Source organism: Bidens hawaiensis, unplaced genomic scaffold, assembly GCF_021521415.1.
Source record: "Bidens hawaiensis isolate Kalapana, Puna unplaced genomic scaffold, B.hawaiensis_p1.1 tig00022282_1, whole genome shotgun sequence".
Classification (NCBI taxonomy): domain Eukaryota; kingdom Viridiplantae; phylum Streptophyta; class Magnoliopsida; order Asterales; family Asteraceae; genus Bidens; species Bidens hawaiensis.
The window spans coordinates 312,526-334,778 of NW_027493454.1; the positions used below are offsets into that span (position 1 = coordinate 312,526).

The 22,253-nt window shown below is 34.1% G+C and overlaps 1 protein-coding gene and 2 pseudogenes across 2 annotated transcripts; 2 read left to right on the forward strand and 1 right to left on the reverse strand.

Moving 5' to 3' along the window:
- The first annotated feature begins 483 nt into the window (after positions 1–483).
- Positions 484–6,765, forward strand: LOC143565081 (protein GFS12-like; annotated as a pseudogene). Its single transcript, XR_013140992.1, has 15 exons — positions 484–608; positions 655–2,703; positions 2,768–3,095; positions 3,186–3,401; positions 3,494–3,566; positions 4,070–4,273; positions 4,350–4,412; positions 4,489–4,679; positions 4,753–4,864; positions 4,952–5,443; positions 5,510–5,808; positions 5,903–6,122; positions 6,188–6,264; positions 6,350–6,473; positions 6,607–6,765. The product of XR_013140992.1 is annotated as a protein GFS12-like (transcript).
- A 5,995-nt stretch (positions 6,766–12,760) lies between these two features.
- Positions 12,761–13,980, forward strand: LOC143565085 (S-adenosylmethionine synthase 5-like; annotated as a pseudogene).
- A 2,148-nt stretch (positions 13,981–16,128) lies between these two features.
- Positions 16,129–16,500, reverse strand: LOC143565082 (putative mitochondrial protein AtMg00820). The gene has a single exon (XM_077052171.1). It carries the CDS (start codon positions 16,498–16,500, stop codon positions 16,129–16,131), a length of 372 nt encoding a protein of 123 aa, XP_076908286.1.
- Positions 16,501–22,253: the final 5,753 nt, after the last annotated feature.

Sequence of the window (22,253 nt, forward strand, 5' to 3'; positions counted from 1 at the left end):
TTCAAATATAGTTTCCAGTTACAGTTTGCTTTGCAAGGACCATTAACAAAAGTCAATCACTAGTAAGAGTTGACATATATTAGACAAGAAATGGTCAACTTTATGCATCTTTATCAAAAGTAAAGAGGAGAGACGGTGTTAAAATGCTTATATTAGACAAGAAATGTAAAGTTATAAATAAAACTACAATGCGGTTTATGAGGAAGTGTTTTTAGTAGTTTATTAATTTTACACTTGTAATTTTTAATTTATCATTCAAATCATTGTAAGTTGAAAGTTACTTTGAGTGTTATTAAGAAACATGTATATCACAAATTGTTTTCATCCTTAAGAATTCAACCCCGTTTCATGCATGATCTAAATATAAATATATTGAGTTGTTATGTTAGGGATCAGCATCAACAGATCCTTCTGTTGTGTCTCTGTTTGGTTGAAATCCATTAACGAACGGAGAAGGTGACTAAAATCAACGAGTAGAGTAAAATGGAAGGTCCTGAGTTGTGCTTGTGCTTGGAGTGTGTTGAGCGTCAAATCCAAACTGATTATTTCTCCTCCGACGACGACAGACTCCTCCTCATCTTCCTTTGGCATCCAACGCCCTCGTGCAGGTACCTCTGTGTCTGTGTATGTGTGCTATCATATTCATATCTCTAGGGTTGGACTGCAGGTTTCCAATTCCCATGCCGAGATTTCACCTCAATTCGTCTTAATGTATTTGCCGATTCATGATCAACAGCATACCTGTTTCACCAACTACATGTAACTTCACTTTCCCCCAATAATACCATTACACTTGTTGCATTCATCTCTATTGTATTTCCATCTTATAACCTTTTCTTTCTTTATACAGCAACCACCATTTTCCACAAAACACATCCTTACCTGGCTTTCTCAAATCGCCCCTGCGTCATTTCCCGCTTTCCATGACCTGGCTTCAACTTTCTTATCTGGAGTTGCGGAAGATCATGTGCTGCACTCGCTTAATCTTCTCATACAAGGAAAAGCCACAGGACGGGATGTCATAAACTTTCTTAACTTAATTGGGGTACCATCGTTTACTGATACTAGCTTTCCTGGTTGCGTAAGACATCCAAACATAGTACCGATTTTGAGCATGATGAAATCATCCAGACATATCAATGTAATATTACCAAAAACTCCTTATACGTTGGAAAACATTCTTCATTACAGCCCCGATGCCTTAAAGTCAAATTGGCATATTAAGTTTTTAATGTATCAAATACTATCTCCCTTGAGATACATGCATGGTTTAGGCATTGCTCATGCTAACTTATCTCCATCGAATGTCTTGTTAACTGATTCATTCTGGCGTTGGTTGAATATTGGTGATACATTAACACTACAGTCAAACTCCAAATCATCTGAAAAACTTGTTTGTTGTACCAAGGATTGTCACTCAAATGAAATATATGCTGATTTGAAGCTATCTTGTTCTACTGATTGGCATACTGTGTTTATTCGTTGGTGGAGTGGAGAGTTGACTAACTTTGACTATCTATTATTTTTAAACAAAATCGCGGGTAGGAGATGGGGCGATCACACTTTTCACACGGTCATGCCGTGGGTGATTGATTTTAGTGTAAAACCGGATGAAAATAACGAAACTGGGTGGCGAGATTTGAGTAAAAGTAAATGGCGGTTGGCAAAAGGTGATGAGCAGTTGGATTTTACATATTTAACATCAGAAATCCCACATCACGTTTCAGATGAATGCTTGTCAGAGCTAGCCGTTTGTAGTTACAAAGCAAGAAGGTTACCGTTAAGTGTTCTTCGTTTGGCTGTACGTTCGGTTTACGAACCGAACGAGTATCCTTCTACAATGCATAGACTTTACCAGTGGACCCCAGATGAATGCATCCCAGAATTTTATTATGATCCAAAGATATTCAAATCCCAACATTCTGGGATGTCTGATTTAGCTGTACCTTCATGGGCAAGTAATCCCGAAGAGTTTATAAAACTGCATAGAGATGCTTTAGAAAGTTGTCGTGTATCATGTCAGATTCATCATTGGATAGATATCATATTCGGTTACAAAATGTCAGGCGAAGCAGCTATTGCTGCAAAAAATGTCATGCTGCCCCCTTCAGAGCCTACAAGCGCTAGGTCAGCAGGGCGACGCCAGCTCTTTATCCTACCACATCCTGCTCGTTGGGGCGTTATAAAGAAGTACAGTCAGCATAACCCTGATTCAGTTAGTGAGACGCATGTACTTCAAGAAACATCTAATTTGAAAGCACTTGAAAATGCAGCTACTTTTATTGAACATGCTTCACACTTGAGTCCTTTATATAACCCTAATATAGAAGAATCATTAATTCAGGATGCAGAAGTTACATCTGATACGTATGAATATTGCAGAGATAAAAACTTACCATTAGCTGTTGATATAAATTTTCTTCTTCAGAATATTGAAACAGATGATTGTAGTACTTCAGGGTATCAAGAATTTCTTCTATGGAGACAGAAATTGTCTTGTTCAACAAATCTTTCTGCAAAAATTGCAAATGATGTGTTTTCAATCGGTTGCATACTAGCAGAGCTTCATTTGAAGAGACCACTTTTTAATCCTGCATCTTTAGCGCAGTATTTACACAGTGGTGTTCTACCAAAATTGATGCAGGAACTGCCACCTCAAGTTAATATTCTTGTTGAAGTATGCATTCAGAAAGATTGGAAGAGGTAGTTCTTTTAAATATTTTTCTACAGTATAAGTTATCTTAATCCTTTCAATTGTAATAACCAGGAGACCGTCTATCAAGTCTCTTTTGGAATCTCCCTATTTTCCTGCAACAGTGAGGTCATCATACTTGTTTCTAGCACCACTTCAACTTTTATCAATAGACGGATCTCGAATCCATTATGTTTCAAGTTTTGCAAAATCTGGAGCTTTGAAATTAATGGGAAATTTTGCCGCTGAAATGTGTGCGCCCCACTGTTTACCTCTTTTGCTCAAACCTCTATCCGACACTGAAGCAGAATGTGCGTATGTAATATTAAAAGAATTCTTGAAGTGTCTGAATCTGAAAGCTGTGAAGACACTTGTCTTGCCTGTGATCCAGAAGATTCTGCAGGCCCGTTGCAAACTTTGTTGTTTTTATTTTTCCTAAATATTGGCTTATAAGTGTTCTTTATATTGACTTCTTAAAGTGTGACTTTTGCAGATGACTGGTTATTCACATATGAAGGTTTCTCTACTTCAAGACTCGTTTGTGCGTGAGTTATGGAGCAAAGTTGGTAAACAAGTGTATTTAGAGAGTATACATTCTATGGTTCTATCAAATCTATATGTTTCTCCTCATAAGAGTTCATCTGGAGCTGCATCTGTGCTTCTAATTGGCTCAACTGATGAGCTCGGTGTACCACTTACAGTTCATCAGGTTTATTAAGCTCTCAACTTCTAAATTTTCTTTGATATTAGAACCCATTCGGTTTTAACTACCATTTGGCTAACTCGTCATTCCTTATCTAGACAATATTACCTCTGATTCAATGCTTCGGGAAGGGGCTTTGCAGTGATGGAATTGATGTCATTGTTAGAATTGGTAATCCCGTTTATTATTAATTCTTAACTAGGTTTATTGCATAAAAGCGTAACCAACTTTAAAAAATTTCCATTTAAGGTAATGTGCAACCTTTTTAGCAGGTAACTGGTATTCAGATCATCACATCAGAAAAGGTCAACATGGTCAAACGTATGGTCTACCTTAAATTATAGCTTTTAAAGTCATACTTTCATTTTAGAGTCGCTAACTAGGTTTATTGCATAAAAACATAACCAACTTTCAAGAAATAGCATATTTAGGTAATCTGCGACCTTTTTAGCAGGTAACTAGTTTTCTGGGCAATGTGTAAAAAGTAATGCCAACATGATCAAACATATGGTCTCCCTTAAATCATAGCTTTTAAAAATCTGTCTTCTTTTTAAAGACGATTGCTTTGGTTACATTTTATGGTTACTTAAAATGGAAATAAGACCAAAATTGGTTACCTTTTTTCGCAGCAATTTCTTGCTAACACATTTAAGCTAACCACTTTTGATAATCAGGTGGTCTTTTGGGAGAGACGTTTATAGTGAAACAGATTCTCCCATTACTGAAAAATGTTGTACGGTCTTGCATGATGCATCCAAAGTGAGTAGGCCTGAACCTATGCAAGTTGGAGTGCTTTGGCTCTTACAGACTGTCTAATGACATTAGATGGCATAGTGGAATTCTTGTCAAATGAGGTGGTTGTCAAAGAGCTAATAGAGGTAAGAAACTTTTACAAAATATAAACAATATATATGCTTATAACAACTACATTTATAACTGGTTGAAATTTACCAGGATGGAGGTTGCCTCTATAGTCAACTTCTCATGTCATCCAAATTGGGAATGCCATCACTTCAGGTGTTTTAATGTTTCTTTGTTTAAGCTTTTGGTGAATGAAATGCAAAATATTAATATCTGGCAGTTTGTATTGCAGATTGGTGCCACAAGTCTTGTTGCGGTTTCTCAGCAAATTGGACCAGAATTAACAACATTATATGTCATGCCTAAACTTAAAGAACTCTTTGAAAAACTTGCCTTTTCTGAAGAAACTCGCAGTGGTCCAAACCTTAAAGTTTCCAAAAATAAAGTCGAGAATGAGCAAATCGAAAACCGCATGGATCTTGTGTAAAGTTCTTTTTCCTTTACTCATGTAGTCATGCTCGCAGTATTTATGTGATAATGCATATTCTATTAACAGATTACTTTTATATCCACCTTTTGCATCACTTCTTGGAATCGAGACACTTCGTCAATGTTGCACAACATGGCTGATTCTTGAACAGTATCTTTTATGGAATCATAATTGGAAGGTGGGATATTAAATAATTTTCAAGCATAACTATTTTATGAGTATAAATTACTAAAGTAGTGTTCTTTATTAAAAATGTAATCTTTAGTGGGAGAAAACAGAAGAATCTTCTCGTAGTGGTGTGGACAATATAAACACAAGAAGAACGAGCTACAACAAGAACCCAAAGCCTGAACATAATTCTGCTAAAGTTTTCCTTCATGGGTTTGGATGGTCAGTACCACAAGAAAACAAAGGGGTCAAGAGTCCAATGCCACATAAGCGAAACCATCATGTGAGATCATCCTCAATGTCAAGAGAACAGGAACCTTGGCATTGGTTCCCTAGTCCTGCAACTAGCTGGGACAGGCCTGATTTTCTAGGTCGGGTCGGGGCTTCAAGTAGTGAAATTCCATGGAAAATCAGTGCATCTGTGATTCACTCGGTCCGGGCCCACCATGGAGTTCTCAGATCCTTTGCCGTTTGCCAAGATGAATCCACTTTTTTTACAGCTGGAGTCGGTCCAGGGTTTAAGGGATCTGTGCAAAAATGGGATTTATCAAGAATTGTTTCTTCACCTGGATATGATGGCCATGAAGAGGTTTGTTAACTCTTTCATTGAATTAAGTTTGATGTTAATGTTAATGTTAACGCGCATTTTGGTCAGGTTGTGAATGACATATGTGTCATAGGATCCTATGAAAGAACAGCTTCTTGTGATGGTACAATTCATGTGTGGAATAGTCAAACAGGCAAAAAGTTATCTGTAATTTCTGAAAATTCTGCACAATATGGTAACTCGATGTCTGCATCGAAGACGCATTCTGATCAAGCTAATATGCTTGATTTTAGCTCACTTGGAAGTGGGATTTTGAGTAGTGCATATGATGGAAGTATGTATACTTGTATGCATCATTTGGAAACTGTAAGCAGGCTTGTAGCGGGTACTGGAAATGGTTCCCTCAGGTAAATCAGTGCTTCCAGATTGATACTGTAATAATATTATAAAATATTGTCTTTGCAATAATAATTAATTAATAATCACGTTAATCATATTCAGATTCATAGACATTGAGGAAGGTCAAAAACTTCATTTGTGGAGAAGTGACTGTTTAGAATCCAGTTTTCCTTCTCTAATTTCATCCATATGCTCATGTGGAGGTGCCATGTCAGCATCTTGGTTGGCAGCTGGACTAAGTTCTGGTCACTGTCGGTTGCTTGACATGAGAAGTGGCGATTTAATTACCTCGTGGCAAGCTCATGATGGCTATGTTACAAAGGTATTGCATGGCATGTCAATTTAGTTTGAGTCAGTCAAAATTTGAATTCAGTAATCTGTCTGCAGTTAGCTGCTCCAGAGGACCACTTGCTTGTTTCTAGTGCACTTGACAAGACTCTGCGTGTTTGGGACCTTAGAAAGTAATCTTTTGGATCATATTATTACTAATAATTTTTTTAATTCCTTCAAAAAGAATAAAAATATAATATTATTCCTGTTTACAGGAATTTTGGCAACACCATTGATCTTATTCAGAGGTCACAGCGATGGTGTATCGGGTTTTTCCGTGTGGGGACAGGATATCATTTCAATATCCAGAAGTAAAATTGGACTTTCTTCCTTATCTCAACAGGCAAGTATTCTTATATGTTATTTTGTGGATTCTTATGTTGTCTTCATTATATGAATATGATCCACTTGAGTTATTGTTGCAACTTTTATGGCATGGCACATGTATGGTATTAAATTAAACTGTCATGTGACAGGATGGGCAACATCGAATCACGCCGCAATACCTCTACATGGCAGATCGTGAATCGAGGAATATGTCGGTGTTATCTACTATAACAATTCTTCCATTGTCGAGACTTTTTCTAGTCGGGACGGAAGACGGTTATTTAAAAGTGTGTTGTTAGATTCTTGTTACCATAGTTGTGTAACCACCAAGCAAGTAAAAATGCCCTTAAAAGACTAGTTATTTGTATAATATATATATATATAGTAGTTTTTATTTAATATTATAGATGCCTAATAATAAAAGTTATATAGATAGACATATAGTTTTTATTTAATATTATATACGTGCTAGATATTTATCTAAAATTAATAATTAAGGTTGGTCAAAATTCATGGATGGAGTAAGAAGGCATGATATCGGCCTCTTGCGTGAAGTCAAGGTTGGTAAATGAAAACAAGTCAGAGATAATATGTTATAAGGAATTATTATGCATGCAATTCTATGTGAGTATTACTATTATAATCCTAAATTATTAACATTAAAAAAAGGATATAATTACGAGTGCTTTAACCTCTGCTAATACGGTCAGAAAGCATCAAATAAGTTTTTCAAAAGGTAGACTTTATTTAAAAATAGAAAAAAGGTAGAATCACATGTGATGGACTAGGGGGTGTTTGTTTTTTCTTCAAACATCTTCAAGGGAGCTAATGTCTGCACGCGCGCAGACATTACCCTTGAAGACTGTTTGTTTTTTTTCTTAAAACAGATCTTAAGTTATCTTCTTTCATCTTAAAAGAAAAGCAAAGAAATCTTGCTTAAAACATCTTCGCAAAAAAATCATACTCTTATCCCTTTGAAGCCACCCTCTCATCCACTCCTCCCACCACCGTCCGCCACCACCACCCACCGTACGCCACCACCACCATCCCCCACTGCCACCGTCCACCACCATCCACCGCCACTACCCACCGTCCGCCGCCACTACCAGCATCCACCACCACTACCCATCGTCCGCCACCACCACCACCACCACCATCCATCACAGCCACCGCCAATCACCACCGTCCACCACCCACCACAACCGTTCATCACCACCACCACCCACTGTCGGACGCCATCACCGTCAACTACCACCGTCCACCACCCACCAAAACCGTCCATTACCACCACCCACTGTCCACCACCACCATCCATCGCCACTACCCACCGTCCGCCGCCACAATTTTATTATTATATTTTCTATGTAACTTGAATAAATGACTTCTATCTTGTGAGATAAGTTTGACAGTTATGCAGACAGTATCAGCTTATAAAAACAAACAGTCTTATATTTTCAGCTTGCAGATCTTCAGACCACATCTTCAGTTGCAGACATGAAAACAGATGAAATCAGCTTGCAGACAGTTTATGTCTGCAAAAACAAACAGCACCTAAGATTCTGAATGTATTTTTTGTTTTATTTTTCCTATTAAGAATGGAGTCACTCCGCTTCAATTTTAGGTAAAAAGGTTACAATTTTAAGTTTAAACTATATTTTAAAAAACATGGAAAATATTAAAATACAAATACAGTTTTTTATCGAAGAAGATAGGGAAACATTTTAGTTTTGTTAATTTTTTTATTTTTTTTTTATATTTGAGTTATGATTTTTTTATTAATTATTATTTTTTTAGGAATTTTTATGAGCACAAATTCTTCTTATTTTTATCACTGTTTTCTAGAATAACTTGACATCGTTTTAAAAGAACATTAAGTTATTCATCGAAATAATATACAGATAAAGCATATATGTAAATATATTATTCAATATTTATTGCATTTCTTTGGAGAATTTGAAACAGAATATATCTTAAAAAATATAACTCCAATCAAATAACAGCATAATTGGTATTTTAATAACCTAATTCATTTCTATAAAGTGACCAAGTTTGTAACTTATACTAAAAACATTTAACTATACTATTAAAGCAAGATAATTTTTTCAAATGGCATCATTATATAGTGTCCACATTGGATTCCACATACATAATTCCCTTAAATACATTTTCCACCTAATTAACATTCAATAAAATGTATAACAATTCATTGAATGCATAAAATCTTTTGTCCATTGTTTTTCTTTTAATTACCATTCTAAAAGTATATTAACTTATTCATATAAATTTAGAAAGACTAATCTTTAACTTTTACAATTCAATGTAAAATTCTTCATTAATTTTTTATTTTATAATCATTTAAATCAATAACAAAAGTTCAACTATATAAATCAATACAATGGTTAAAATTTTAGAATTAAAATTATTAAACGGTGAATATCATGGACGAATCTTTTAATTTTTTTTATGTACATGTATTTCAATTTTAATACTTTAAGTTATAATTTGATTTAAATGAACATAAAATAAAAGTCATAAATAAAAATTATTTTATGAAATAACTGCGTATTACATATAATAATTTTTATTTTTATCATAATTTCCACCCGTGTGTAACACGGGATCTAACCTAGTTATTCAACAAGTCAACATTTTCTGTTAATAAATATCTACCTAATAGAAGATAAATATGGCATGTGTCGTTTTATGGTTAAACCTCACAACTCTTTTCTTTTTAAAACTTAATTGACCATAATATATGTCATATATCAATAATTATTCAATTTTCTTTTACATTCTATTTATATTATAATTTATATTTATACATTTTTATAAAAATGTATATATAGATATTAACATATTATTTTACTATATATTCCAAAATACTTAGAAAATTCAAAAATCAACAACAAACCATGTTTGTTAAAGGTTGAAAATAATATAATTCAAATGTTAAAAAAGCATTTTTTTATCATTAAATTACTAGCTTTAGAGCCCGTTTAACACACGTGATGACCAAAATTATAAAATTACAAGTAAAGCATATAATTACATACGTATATGGAAAATGTATTACATCTATGCTTGTATCTATACTATGTGTACATAAATTTATTTAATTTATATTAAAAAATAATTTTTTTTAAATGAACTTAATAAAAAAAATGTGTGTGCAAAAAGTATCCGAGAACGCCCGTCTATTGAAAATTTCATTCTTAGTATCATATTGTCTGCGTTAATGTTAAAAATCTTTAATTTAGATAATCATCTTAAATTACATCGAAACAGAAGGCAAGTGGGCAACAAGGTGCGCTGCTACCCTTTTTTGAATTGCAAAACCTAATCTTTTAAAAACTATATTTGCGGATCTTGGAGTCATAACATTACTATCATATATGTATATTTGAAAAAATTTTGGTTATGAACCAATTTCGGAAAGAAGATTTTTCATACAATAATAGTTTTGACCACTTAACCTAAATACAGATGGAGCTTTACCTTTATTGATATATTTATCAATTTACCACCTATATAAGAAAATGAGAATATTACAGTGTAACGACGGATGCTCTTCAAAAATATGTTTTTCTGAGCTACACCATAAAAAATATTTTGATAAGTTTTAGGGGGTTTTTCGACTTTTCTATAATGAAAACATAAAAAATAACATGATAACCCATTCAATTTCGTGAATATTTTGCTTCATTTGAGCATAGTTTTGCATGACATGCTTCCCATACAACATTTTAAAGGAGAAGTTAATGTTGACACAAATATTTCAAATTTGATAAAAGTTAGAAACGTTGATATGCATGGGGATGTCATGTTGGAAGTGTTTGCTATATTTTCTTAAATTTTAATAGTCGAGGGAAAATAGTCAATTTGTCAAATACCGAACCTTTTGATTATTTCCAAAAATGCCATTGAAAATAAATTTGAAACCCGAATCATGTTTAAAATTCTAATTTTCATCCGTTTGAGATTTTCAAGTCAATACTTTGAACCCGTAACAAATTTGGCGATAAATCTATTTCCATTTTCAAACTTTTAAAATATCATATTTCCCATTTTTGACCAGTAGCAAATTTTTTGAACCAAATGTAGTTAACTTATACCAAACAATTTATTTGCCAAATTTTAACCTGTAAAAATCAAATTTAAGTTCCATAAAAAAAACCCTAAACAATCCTTGATAAAAACAACCAAGAAATTAAATATGAAAAACTTTGTTATATATGAAAGTGATTAGTATATAATATCCTTACATTTTAACATATATATATTTTACTAAATTAAATGAAAAATAAATGGATAGATTTAAAGCATATATTTATAATTTGTAATATATAAGACAATTTACAATAATAAATGGATAGATTTAAAACATATATTCATTCCGTGTGTTACATGAGCTCTAAACCTAGTATAAATAATAAATTCATAAACATACGTTTTTGTATTTGTTAACTTAAAAAGGCAATTTGAATGATAATAATTCAGGTAACAACTCATTAACAAATAATAGTCACAACTCACAAGTGATCCTCTGACCAAGTAGTTGAGGCGAGATACCGAAAGACTTCATTAAAATAAGGAGGCATTGAGTTCATGTCCACCTGTCAAAATAAAGGTTCCAGATTAGACTATGAATTTTCTCAGCTAAAATGCCACGTAGGCACCATGTAGACAAAAATAAATTTTCTAAAGTCCCTTCTAATCAAGTGTAATGATTTAAACTATGGCATTTATTAATCAATTATTTTTTTATTTGCTTAATATTTTATCATTTAGTAGGTAAATAATCTCAATTAGAAAACCACACAATAAAATATTATAACATTTTAAAAAATAAAAGTTATAAGATAAAAGTATAAAAGAGATACTTGAAATAAGAGGAAAAAAAACAAAGGATATTTAACAGCGGTTCTTTACTCAATGGATTTTAATTTAAAATTTTATTCTTTGTATTTAATCGTAATAATGGATTTCTTCTTTGTATTTAATTGTAATAATCGTCGTTATCTTCATCGTTGCTCTGGTTATCGTTGTCGCCAGTTCAACAATTCTACAGCTGAAAATTTGTAAAAGTTTATATATATAGGTTATAAATGTCCTCTTTGATTAAAAAAAAAATATATGTAATGCAAAATATTTTTTCATTTGAAGAATTAGCCGTGGAATGAAATGCGTGAAATCCCCCAACAGTCATAAATGATTATTTTCAACGACTAGCGTCGTTAAGGGCAAGGCGGAATAATTCCACCTAATTTTAATATTATGTAATAATTTTAACTAAAGCTTGCTGCCTAATCACCATTGTAACGCCAAGTTATTCTACCACTACGGCCGGTTTAAATAAATAACAATAGCAAATTGGGTTATAATTGAAGTATGATTATCAATAGTACAAAACTAAGAAAAGAAAAAAAAAAGAAGATATGAGTTATAATTAGAGTAAGATTGTAAACACGAAAAAATATGAATGTATATATAGTCAGCATACGGGTACGAATTAACATGACCAACAAAATCCTGGCTTTCCACACCCAAAAAACCAATATTTAAAAAAATAGCATCAACATCATCATCCACCAACTCTTTCACAAAACCGACGGCCAGGATTGAAGATTGGAGAATGAATGTGGCCTATATAAAGGCCACCTCCGCATCCTCAATTCCCCCATTTGCTTTGCTTTATTTGTTGAGTTCCTTCAAACTCTTCAAATCAAAAGGTAATAATTAATTGTGGACTACCTCCTCCTTGGACTCTCTCTCGCCGGACACCGCTGCCACCGTCACGGAACTCTGTCGGTGGCCGTCGGTTGTATTGTTATGTAGCAAATTAGTCAGATCTGGAGTTGAATTGTAATTAGCTCTGAGAATTTTAACTGCAAATTCATTTTTTAGTAACAGATCTCTCAATCCTGCGTCAGGCCTTGACCCCTACCCATGGATCTAGGAGATATGCTTGCTAGTATTTTTATTTATTTATTTATTATTATTATTTATATTATTGTTTATGATTATGATTTTTTTCCCTCTTTCAGGGTTACGTGGTTTAGAGTAGAAATTGTGTCACGATTTTTTATTTAAACTTTTTATAATGGAAGGTTTAGGGTTACAGTTTATTGTATATTTGCATGTAGCCTGCCGCAACACGATGACCGCCTCGTATGCTAGACATGAACATGACACACGTTTCCAAACACGAACAAAACCACCTGTTTTAAGGGACATATATTTTATTTTTTTGTAACAAGTCCATTTTATTGAAAAAAAAAACAGTTTGTTATAATTGAATCTACAGCTTTGTAATAATGGAGACCTTCTTGTTCACTTCTGAATCTGTTAACGAGGGACACCCCGACAAGCTCTGCGATCAGATATCCGATGCCGTCCTTGACGCCTGCTTAGCCCAGGACCCTGACAGCAAGGTCGCCTGTGAAACCTGCACCAAAACCAACATGGTCATGATGTTCGGTGAGATCACCACCAAAGCTAATGTTGATTATGAAAAGATCGTTCGCGATACCTGCCGTGAGATCGGGTTTGTGTCTGATGATGTCGGCTTGGATGCTGACAACTGCAAGGTTTTGGTTAATATTGAGCAACAGAGCCCGGATATTGCGCAGGGTGTTCATGGTCATTTGACCAAGAAGCCCGAGAAGATTGGTGCAGGAGACCAGGGACACATGTTTGGTTATGCAACCGATGAGACCCCTGAACTTATGCCTCTTAGCCATGTCCTTGCAACCAAGCTTGGAGCCCGGTTGACCGAGGTTCGCAAGAACGGGACTTGCGCGTGACTCAGGCCTGATGGAAAGACACAGGTTACAGTCGAGTACCATAATGACAATGGAGCTATGGTCCCGCTTCGTGTACACACCATTCTCATCTCCACTCAACACGATGAAACCGTGACCAACGATGAGATTGCAGCTGATCTTAAAGAGCATGTGATCAAGCCGGTGGTTCCAGCTAATTATCTAGATGAGAAGACCATCTTCCACTTGAACCCATCGGGTCGGTTCGTTATTGGTGGACCGCACGGTGATGCTGGGCTCACCGGGCGGAAGATTATCATTGACACGTATGGCGGCTGGGGTGCGCACGGTGGTGGTGCTTTCTCCGGGAAGGATCCGACCAAGGTGGACCGAAGTGGTGCTTACATTGTGAGGCAAGCTGCAAAGAGTATTGTGGCTGGTGGGTTAGCCAGGAGGGCGATTGTGCAGGTGTCTTATGCGATCGGTGTGCCTGAACCGTTGTCTGTTTTTGTTGACACGTATGGGACTGGGAAGATTCCGGACAAGGAGATACTGAAGATTGTTAAGGAGAATTTTGATTTCAGGCCGGGTATGATATCGATCAATCTTGATTTGAAGAGAGATGGGAATAAGAGGTTTTTGAAGACGGCTGCGTACGGGCATTTTGGTCGGACAGACCCGGATTTCACATGGGAGGTGGTGAAGGATCTCAAGTGGGAGAAGGCTTGATAAGAATGAAGAAGGTTGTTGGGTTTATTTTATTTATGTTAGTAGCTATAAATCATATATGCTTGCCTCCTGCTGCTGCTGCTGCTGCATGTCTGGGCTTGCTAAAATGATGATAAATGTGTTTTATATTTTGTTTTTGTAAGTTTGATATGAGTTGAATTAGGGTGGTTTTGTTTAATATCTTAAAAGGGAAGTGGAAATGGAATGGCGTCGCCCTTTGTGCTGATAATTACTAATAAAATGGACATCTATATGTTTAAAGGGGGGAGTCATTTGGTTAAAAATTTTGTATCATTTGATTAGGTTGGTTAAACCCAGTACAGTGTAGTGGTTTTGAAAACATATATTACAAGTTGGGGTGATGGTTGAATATAGCTTTTGTTTTTTTTGTTTTTTTAATTTTTCATATGAATGGTGGTCGGTCAACAAAATGGTGTCACCGGAGTTTAATGATGCCACCAAATTGCATGAATTATTATTTTTTTTAGGAATCCGTCTAACAATTGAATAAATGAAAGCAATAATAAAATTGAACCTGTGTCGTGTGTAATCACGTTGTATTAAAAGCGATTTGAGCACTACCGGGGATGTTGCCAATTGCTCTTCAAGGTTAGCACATGGATGAATTAAAGTATTCTTGTGTACTGAAGAATAAATCAATGATAAAGATTGAATGAGCGTATGATTAGAGGGTTGGGGATAATCTTTAATCTAAATAGGGTTTTTTCTATATAAAAGAAAAAGAAAAAGTAGTTTTATATATTAATAACCGTAGAGATGTCTGATGGTTTTATTTGGATATACTAATTTTATATTTAATTAAGAATGTAAAATAACTTTTATTTTATAACACTACCTTTATTTAAAACATTACCTTTCGCCATGAATTCATTAAGAGATAATTCTCAACTTTTATTTAAAACACTACCTTTCGCCATAGGGATGAGAATGTAGTGTATATTAGGATTCATATGGTTTCGTTTTACCACTGTGGGTGCCCACCATACGATCCTCACTATTGGGCTTAAGCCCCATCCCCCTTGACGTTGATAAGACCAAACCTTTAGTCAATGCTTTAATTAATGGATCTGTCAAATTTCTTTCAGATCTCACAAATTCCAAAGCCATGACACCGTCTTTCAACATATGTTTTACCGAACCATGTCTTAGGCGTGTGTGTCTTTTCTGCCATTATTCACATCATTCTTGACGACACTTATAGCGGCCTGTAAATCACAATGAATAGGAATAGGAGTTACCTCCCTTCCCCATTGTGGAATATCACCTAACAAACTTCTCAACCATTCTGCTTCTTGCCCTGCTAACTCAAGAGCAATAAATTCAGACTCCATAATGGAGCGTGCAATACAAATTTATTTAGAAGATTTCCATGAAATTGCACAACCTCCTAACATAAACACATACCCACTAGTAGAACTTACTTCATCATTATCAGAGACCCAATTAGCATCACAATATCCTTCTAACACGACATGAAATTTATTATAATGCAAACTTAAGTCTATAGTACCTTTAAGATACCTTAATAATCGATGAAGCGCATCCCAATGTTCCTTACTAGGATTATGTGTATAATGACTGAGTCTACAAACTGTATAAGCTATGTCTGGTCGAGTGTGGTTCATTAAAAACATAACTCTTCCTATGATCCTTGCATATTCATGTTGTGATACACCTTCACATTTATTCTTTTTAAAGTGTACACTAGGATCATAAGGAGTTCTTACGGGTTTTACATCAAAATAACCAAACTTTTTAAGTACTTGTTCAACATAGTGTGATTGATTTTAAGAAATACCATATTGATTTCTTTTTATTTTAATTCCTAGAATTACATCAGCCTCACCCATGTCTTTCATCTAAAATTTAGACGATAAAAAATATTTGGTTTTATTGACATCATTTACATTAGCACCAAAAATCAACATACACATATAATGACATATCCTGATTCAAATTGTTTAGAGTATACACACGAATCAGAATTATTCACCAAATAACCATCCATTTTTAAGGTATTATCTAATTTTTCATACCATTTTTTAGGTGCTTGTTTTAACCCATATAAAGATTTTTTAAGTTTATATACTTTATTCTCTTGACCTGAAATAATAAAACCCTCAGGTTGTAACATATATATTTCCTCATCTAAATCACCATTTAAAAAGCTATTTTAACATCCATTTGATGAACAACTAGATCATGTATAGATGCTAAAACAATAAGTGACCTAATAGTTGTGATCTTAGTTACCGGAGAATATGTGTCAAAATAATCAATTCCTTCTTTTTGGGTAAACCCTCTAATTACAAGTCTAGCCTTGTATTTATCAATAGTTCCATCAGGTCTTAGTTTTTGCTTAAAAATCCATTTACTAGTATTGGGCTTAGTGCCTTTAAGCAATTCTGTTAATTTCCAAATATTATTATTAAATAATATAGAATCTAGTTCACTTTTAATTGTCTCTTTCCATAAACTAGCATCAACAGAAGTTACAGCTTCTTTATAAGTTTTAGGATCATTTTCAATCATGTATAGAGAAACAAATTCCTCATTAAGCATATCAATCTGAAAGTTTTGAGTTAAAAAATCGTAACAAAATCTGGTCCATAACTAGTCTGAGTTCTACATCTCTTATTCCTTCTAGGCTCAATATTATCAATAATCTCATTAATCGAACTAGAAGATGGCTTATTAGCAAACAACATAGCATTAGACAACACAATATCTTTACATCTTTTCAAGGGAAATTCATTTTCAAAAAATTCAACATCTCTAGATTCAATAATTGCTCTATCACTTAATAACATGAATCTATATGCGGCACTATTTTGAGCATAACCAACAAATATCGAATCTATAGTTTTAGATCCAATATTGGTTCTTTTAAAATCAGGTAATCCAACTTTAGCCAAACACCCCCACACTTTAATAAATTTTAAATTAAGAGCATAGCCTTTCCATAGTTCATATGGTGTTTTATCTTTTCCTTTATATGGAACTCTATTAATTACATGACAAGCAGATAAAACAGCTTCCCCCCACATGTTACCAGATAACCCCGAACTTAAAAGCATAGCATTCATCATATTTTTAATTCTATTTTTTCGTTCGGCTATACCATTATGTTCAGGAACATAAGGTGCACTAAACTCATGTATAATATCATTTTGTTCACAAAATTCTTTAAAAGTGTTAGTAATATATTCACCACCTCTATCAGATCTTAACCTTTTGATTTTTCTATCAAGTTGGTTTTCAACTTCAGATTTATAAATCATAAACGTTTTTTCGGCCTCATCTTTAGACCTTAAGAGATAAACTTTAGTATATCTTGAATAATCATCAATAAAAGTCATATAATAATGTTTACCTCCTTTACTAGTATTTTTAAAATCAGCTAAATCTGAATGAATAAGTTCTAGCAAATCAGTACTCCTGCTAGTTACCTTTTTAAAAGATTTTTTTAGCATGTTTGGCTTCTACACATACATGACACGTAACCTTTTCACGCATATTACTAACATGAATCGTGCCCGCATTTTTAAGTCGCTTAATAGATGAAAATCCAACATTACCTAATCTAGCATGCCAGATATCAGCAGACTCAACAATATAAACAGAACTAGATGCATTATCAGAAACATTAACAGTGTTCATCACAAATAATCCACCGGTAAGATAGGCCTTCCCAACGAAGTTTCCATTATTTGAAATAATAATTTTATCAGATTCTATTACTTTTTCAGGCCAATTTTTATCACACCCCAACCTACGACGGAATATGCCGGGGCGCGACGTAATTGTATCATAGCTCAAAAAACACTAAAGTAAATTCACGTGCCAATATCTAAATTATTCATTTCATATTATTTAAGTACGCAAAAGTACAAACATTGTCTCATGAAAATAAACATTATAATGAAATAAAAAGAAATCAATAAGTCTTTAATTAATCATGCAACCTAATGTCAACTATTCCTTAGCTTGTTTCTTCATCCCAAAAAGCTACCTGCGCCATGCGAGAAAATACATAGTTTGTCAATATAAAGTTGAGCAAGTAATCACAGTTTTTTTTGAATACATATAATATAAAAATGACAATTCCTTGTGATAATATGAAATACTACAACTAGCATAACAATAATATAACAATAATATAAAAGTTGTCTTTTAACTCGAATCCCATGGATCACGAGCTACTCCGACGGCGTATGATCATACTAATGAGGATGAGGATGAGGTTGAGATACCAACCACCAGAACATTAAACACATAGTCACATTTGCACGTATAACTAAATGAGCAATATCATATAACGCAAATAGTGAAATTGTAGTGAAAAATGATTTAACGCGTAACGCCCCCAAAATATAAAACGGTAAAAAGGGGGATGTGAATTACTTATCTTATAGGTGAATTAATGAGGATGAGATAATAATAAAAAGTGAGGATGAACACGTTCAAGCCTTCGAGATACGTCAACAAGGATGCCCTAATTGTTTAACGATAGTATTAAATGAGGAAAACAATTAATAACAATTTGAGATTTCATGAGATATTATTATTTTCAACGTCATTATTGTATTTTAATCGGTTTGAAATATATGGGAGTCTTTTAGGGTTTAGATGCCTTATTTATTGTTATTATAATTAAGATTATTATTATTATTATTATTATTATTATTATTATTTGTGTTAATACTATTATTTGGTAATTAATACAAGTGATATGTTTTATCAATATTTATAATTTTCAAGTAGACGAATTTTACTAATAATTAACCGGCATTAAGTGTTAATAATATTATATATGTGTTTAATGAAACATTAATATTAATTATATAAAAAAAATATTCATACGTATACATATCATGGGAGAATTTATTTGGTTCTTTAAGCTAGATCAGGTTGGGAAAAGAAATATAAATGAATGAATAAATAAATAAAATAATATTTGTTATATGTGTATGTTAGTGTATATAAAAAAATATTATATATGTAATATATATATATATATGTATGTTTAAGTGTATTTATGTATACATACTAATAAATAGGACTAATATATATATATATTTATATATGCGGAGCCTTGGCCAAACTAACACTTCTTGGGTTCGGTTTTACTAAAATAATGTTATTAAATGTTATATATTTAATTTAATGGTTAAAAAGTATATAAAAAATAAAGTTCTAAAAACCGGGCCTAGGGGACTCGAGCCCGTGCCCCAGGCCGGTTTTCCAATTTAAAGAACATGCACTGGCCATCAGGCTAGTGCCTCAATTTGGGTATAATACGAACTAAGTTAGTTAAATATCTAACCTGCGTTCATCCCTAACTCAAGTATGAACCCTAGATCTCAAATCCTTTTAATTAATTGATTTTGATTAGAATTAGGTTAGGGTTTTGGTTAAACGATAAAAAACGAACTGAATGCACGTTATTAATACCTGGTATGATAACGGATTGATGGATAATGGCCACTTAGGGTTACGGTTCCAATTCGAACACAAATTGGATCTTAACAGCGATGAAGGAATCGATTAGCTTAGGGCTTATGGTTGTGATGTTGTAGGGATTGTGTGTGCACGATTAGTTGTGTTTTCGTTGAGTATTTATAGCGTAATGAGGCCATAGGCAGCCGCGAGTTTAATTTAACGAATTAGCCGTGATTTTGATTCGATTACCATGTTTAATATGTCGGTTGGATGCGTTTTTGATCAACAAAAGATTTGGCAAGATCATTTTTTCGATTAGGCCGAAGATTGAGGACCAAGCAAGTGGGGGGGGGGGGTTTGCCGACGTGATGAGGAGGAACAAGAAGAAAGAAAGAAAACAAATATATATTAATTTGAATATCTTACACTCTAGTCCTTGGAGTTAGATCAGCTAATCATTTCTGTTTATGATATAGATAAAGGTGGTTCTTGCAATAGTTTAATAGTTTAAAATTCGGTTTAACGAACAAAATTTAAAGTCGGGTGGCGGGTAATGAAATAAATGATCAAAGACCAATTAAAATAATAAGTTATTGATTTTTATTAAATAATAAACGTCTTGATAATAGTGTAAAAAAAATTAATGGGCCGGGTTTTTGAATCCGAAAATTGACGAATGTTACAGTATTCACAACTTTTTTTAAAATATATACGAGAAAAAATAATAATAATAATAATAATATAAACCCAATTACTAAAATATTTTCGTAATAACCGAAACAACACAGATACTCGAGTGACCCGGAAAATGCTACAAATGGGTAATATGACAAGTCCACTTATATATAGGATGTACCAGCGGCGTATCCACCATGACCTTATCGTATTATATATCATTTGTACCATTGTCCTATAGTCCCTCGGTTCTAAGTTGTTCGCACACCAACGTCCCAACCATGAGTCCATGCGAAGGTTTCGGTAATTATGCGTGCACTCATAATTACTTATTTCGTCGCATGGTCCGCATGTTTCGTTCCGTTGGGTGGGTTAAAAATCATACATACATGTTTAAGAAAAATCTTTTTTTAAATCAAGATAAAATTCAGAATAAAGGCGAAACAAAAGTTAACGACCATTGAAAAAAAAAATAAAGAAAACCCCCGAAGTGAAATATCAATATAACTAGTGCAACACCAAAACGATTGAACAAGCTTAAATATCAAAATTCTTAGAGTTAATGAATATCGAGATAGAATGTTGGAAAGACATAACAAGTTGTCGGGTATTAAAACCAAGAATAAAAACTCTTGTTATAATAAAATAATCATCACAATAGTTAAGTTGAATCTGCGAAACATTGGAGGTCATGAGAGGCTAAAAAAAATTGTGTAAACATATGATAACCATAAGAAACTAACAAAATTAGAGAAATAATGACGCAAAATTGTTAGTCGCGATATTCTCGAGGAAGTTTTAGCCGTTACGGGGAGGGTGTAAGTTTGTGACGCTTGTATTGAGATAATGATAAATCTTAAATGAGAAGGGAAAATCATTAAAATAAAATGCATGCATAGGGCTCCTATTAGATAGCTATGCATTAACCAAGTACATAGCCCCGGTTCAGAGTGACCGGTCATAGGCATCCCATATTTCGTTTTCTATTAGATAACCATGTACATAGCCATGCATATGGTCCCGATTTCCACTCACGATTACGTTTGAGGTCATTGGTCATAGGTCGTTAAATTGAGTTGAATCATTAGTAAACAATTACAATTCTAAAGATTAATATAAGCAATGCGTGTCGTGCTTTGGGAGGAGAGTAAATGAAGATGGATATATCAAATGTAATCATGATTTCATTAATAATATTGAAAGTACAATGAGATATTATTCCAATGAGAAAACAAAAGTAATAAATGCGAAAAGGATAAAAAAAAATTGCTTGCAGCGTTTGTCTTCTTGAGGTATGTAGGTCTTTGGGCATAAGGACTAGTGTGAAGTGGTGCCATGATTTCTAAGTTGAAATTCATTGGCGTTGATGTACACACGTCCTTGTGTACCTTGGTTAACTTGATTCATTTGGGTTTGCTCGTCTTGGTTTGGTTGTGGTTTAATAGCTTGGATGGGTTAGGCTTGCATTGGTTGGGCTTGGGTTTTATGTTGGAAGGTTTGGGCTTGATATATTTGGAGTTGGTTGGTGGGGCTTGGATAGGTTTGAATTTGATAAACAAGTTTTGGGCATGTGTTGAGAAGATGGTTTGGGCTACCGCAATGATAGCATGCTCGTATAATGGGTGCAAAAGGTGGGACATATGATTGGTGATATTGTTGAATAACGGGTTAAGGGAAGGATGGGTTGTCTTGAGTTTGTATAGGTTCCCGAACTGAGTTAATGAAGTGACCGAAGCGGCCACAACTGAAGCATTTTCGGCATTGTGCGGTATTAGGGTGGTGAAACTTGCACGTGTTACACAAAGGGTGTGTTTCCGTGTAGGGCTTTTTGTTGGATTGACCTTGGATAGCTTGGGTTAGTGATGGGTTCGGGTTAGTTAGGGCATAGTTTCGGTGTTTACGTTTATCGTTGTTGTTGGTGGTGGTGTTAGCGTGGGTATTGGTGTTAGTGGGTTTTGATGAGGTTTTGACATTGTCCTTGTTAGAAGGTTCGGTCGTGGCTTTTTAGTACTTTTACGCTTTAAAGTCCCAACCTTAACATGATTTTCGGTGAGGATACCGGCTAGGGTGATGGCATCATGAAGTTCCTTCGGGTCACGACTTAGGACGAAATTTTGGATTTGCATCAACAAACCCATGATGTACCTGTCAATGGCACGCTCCAAGGG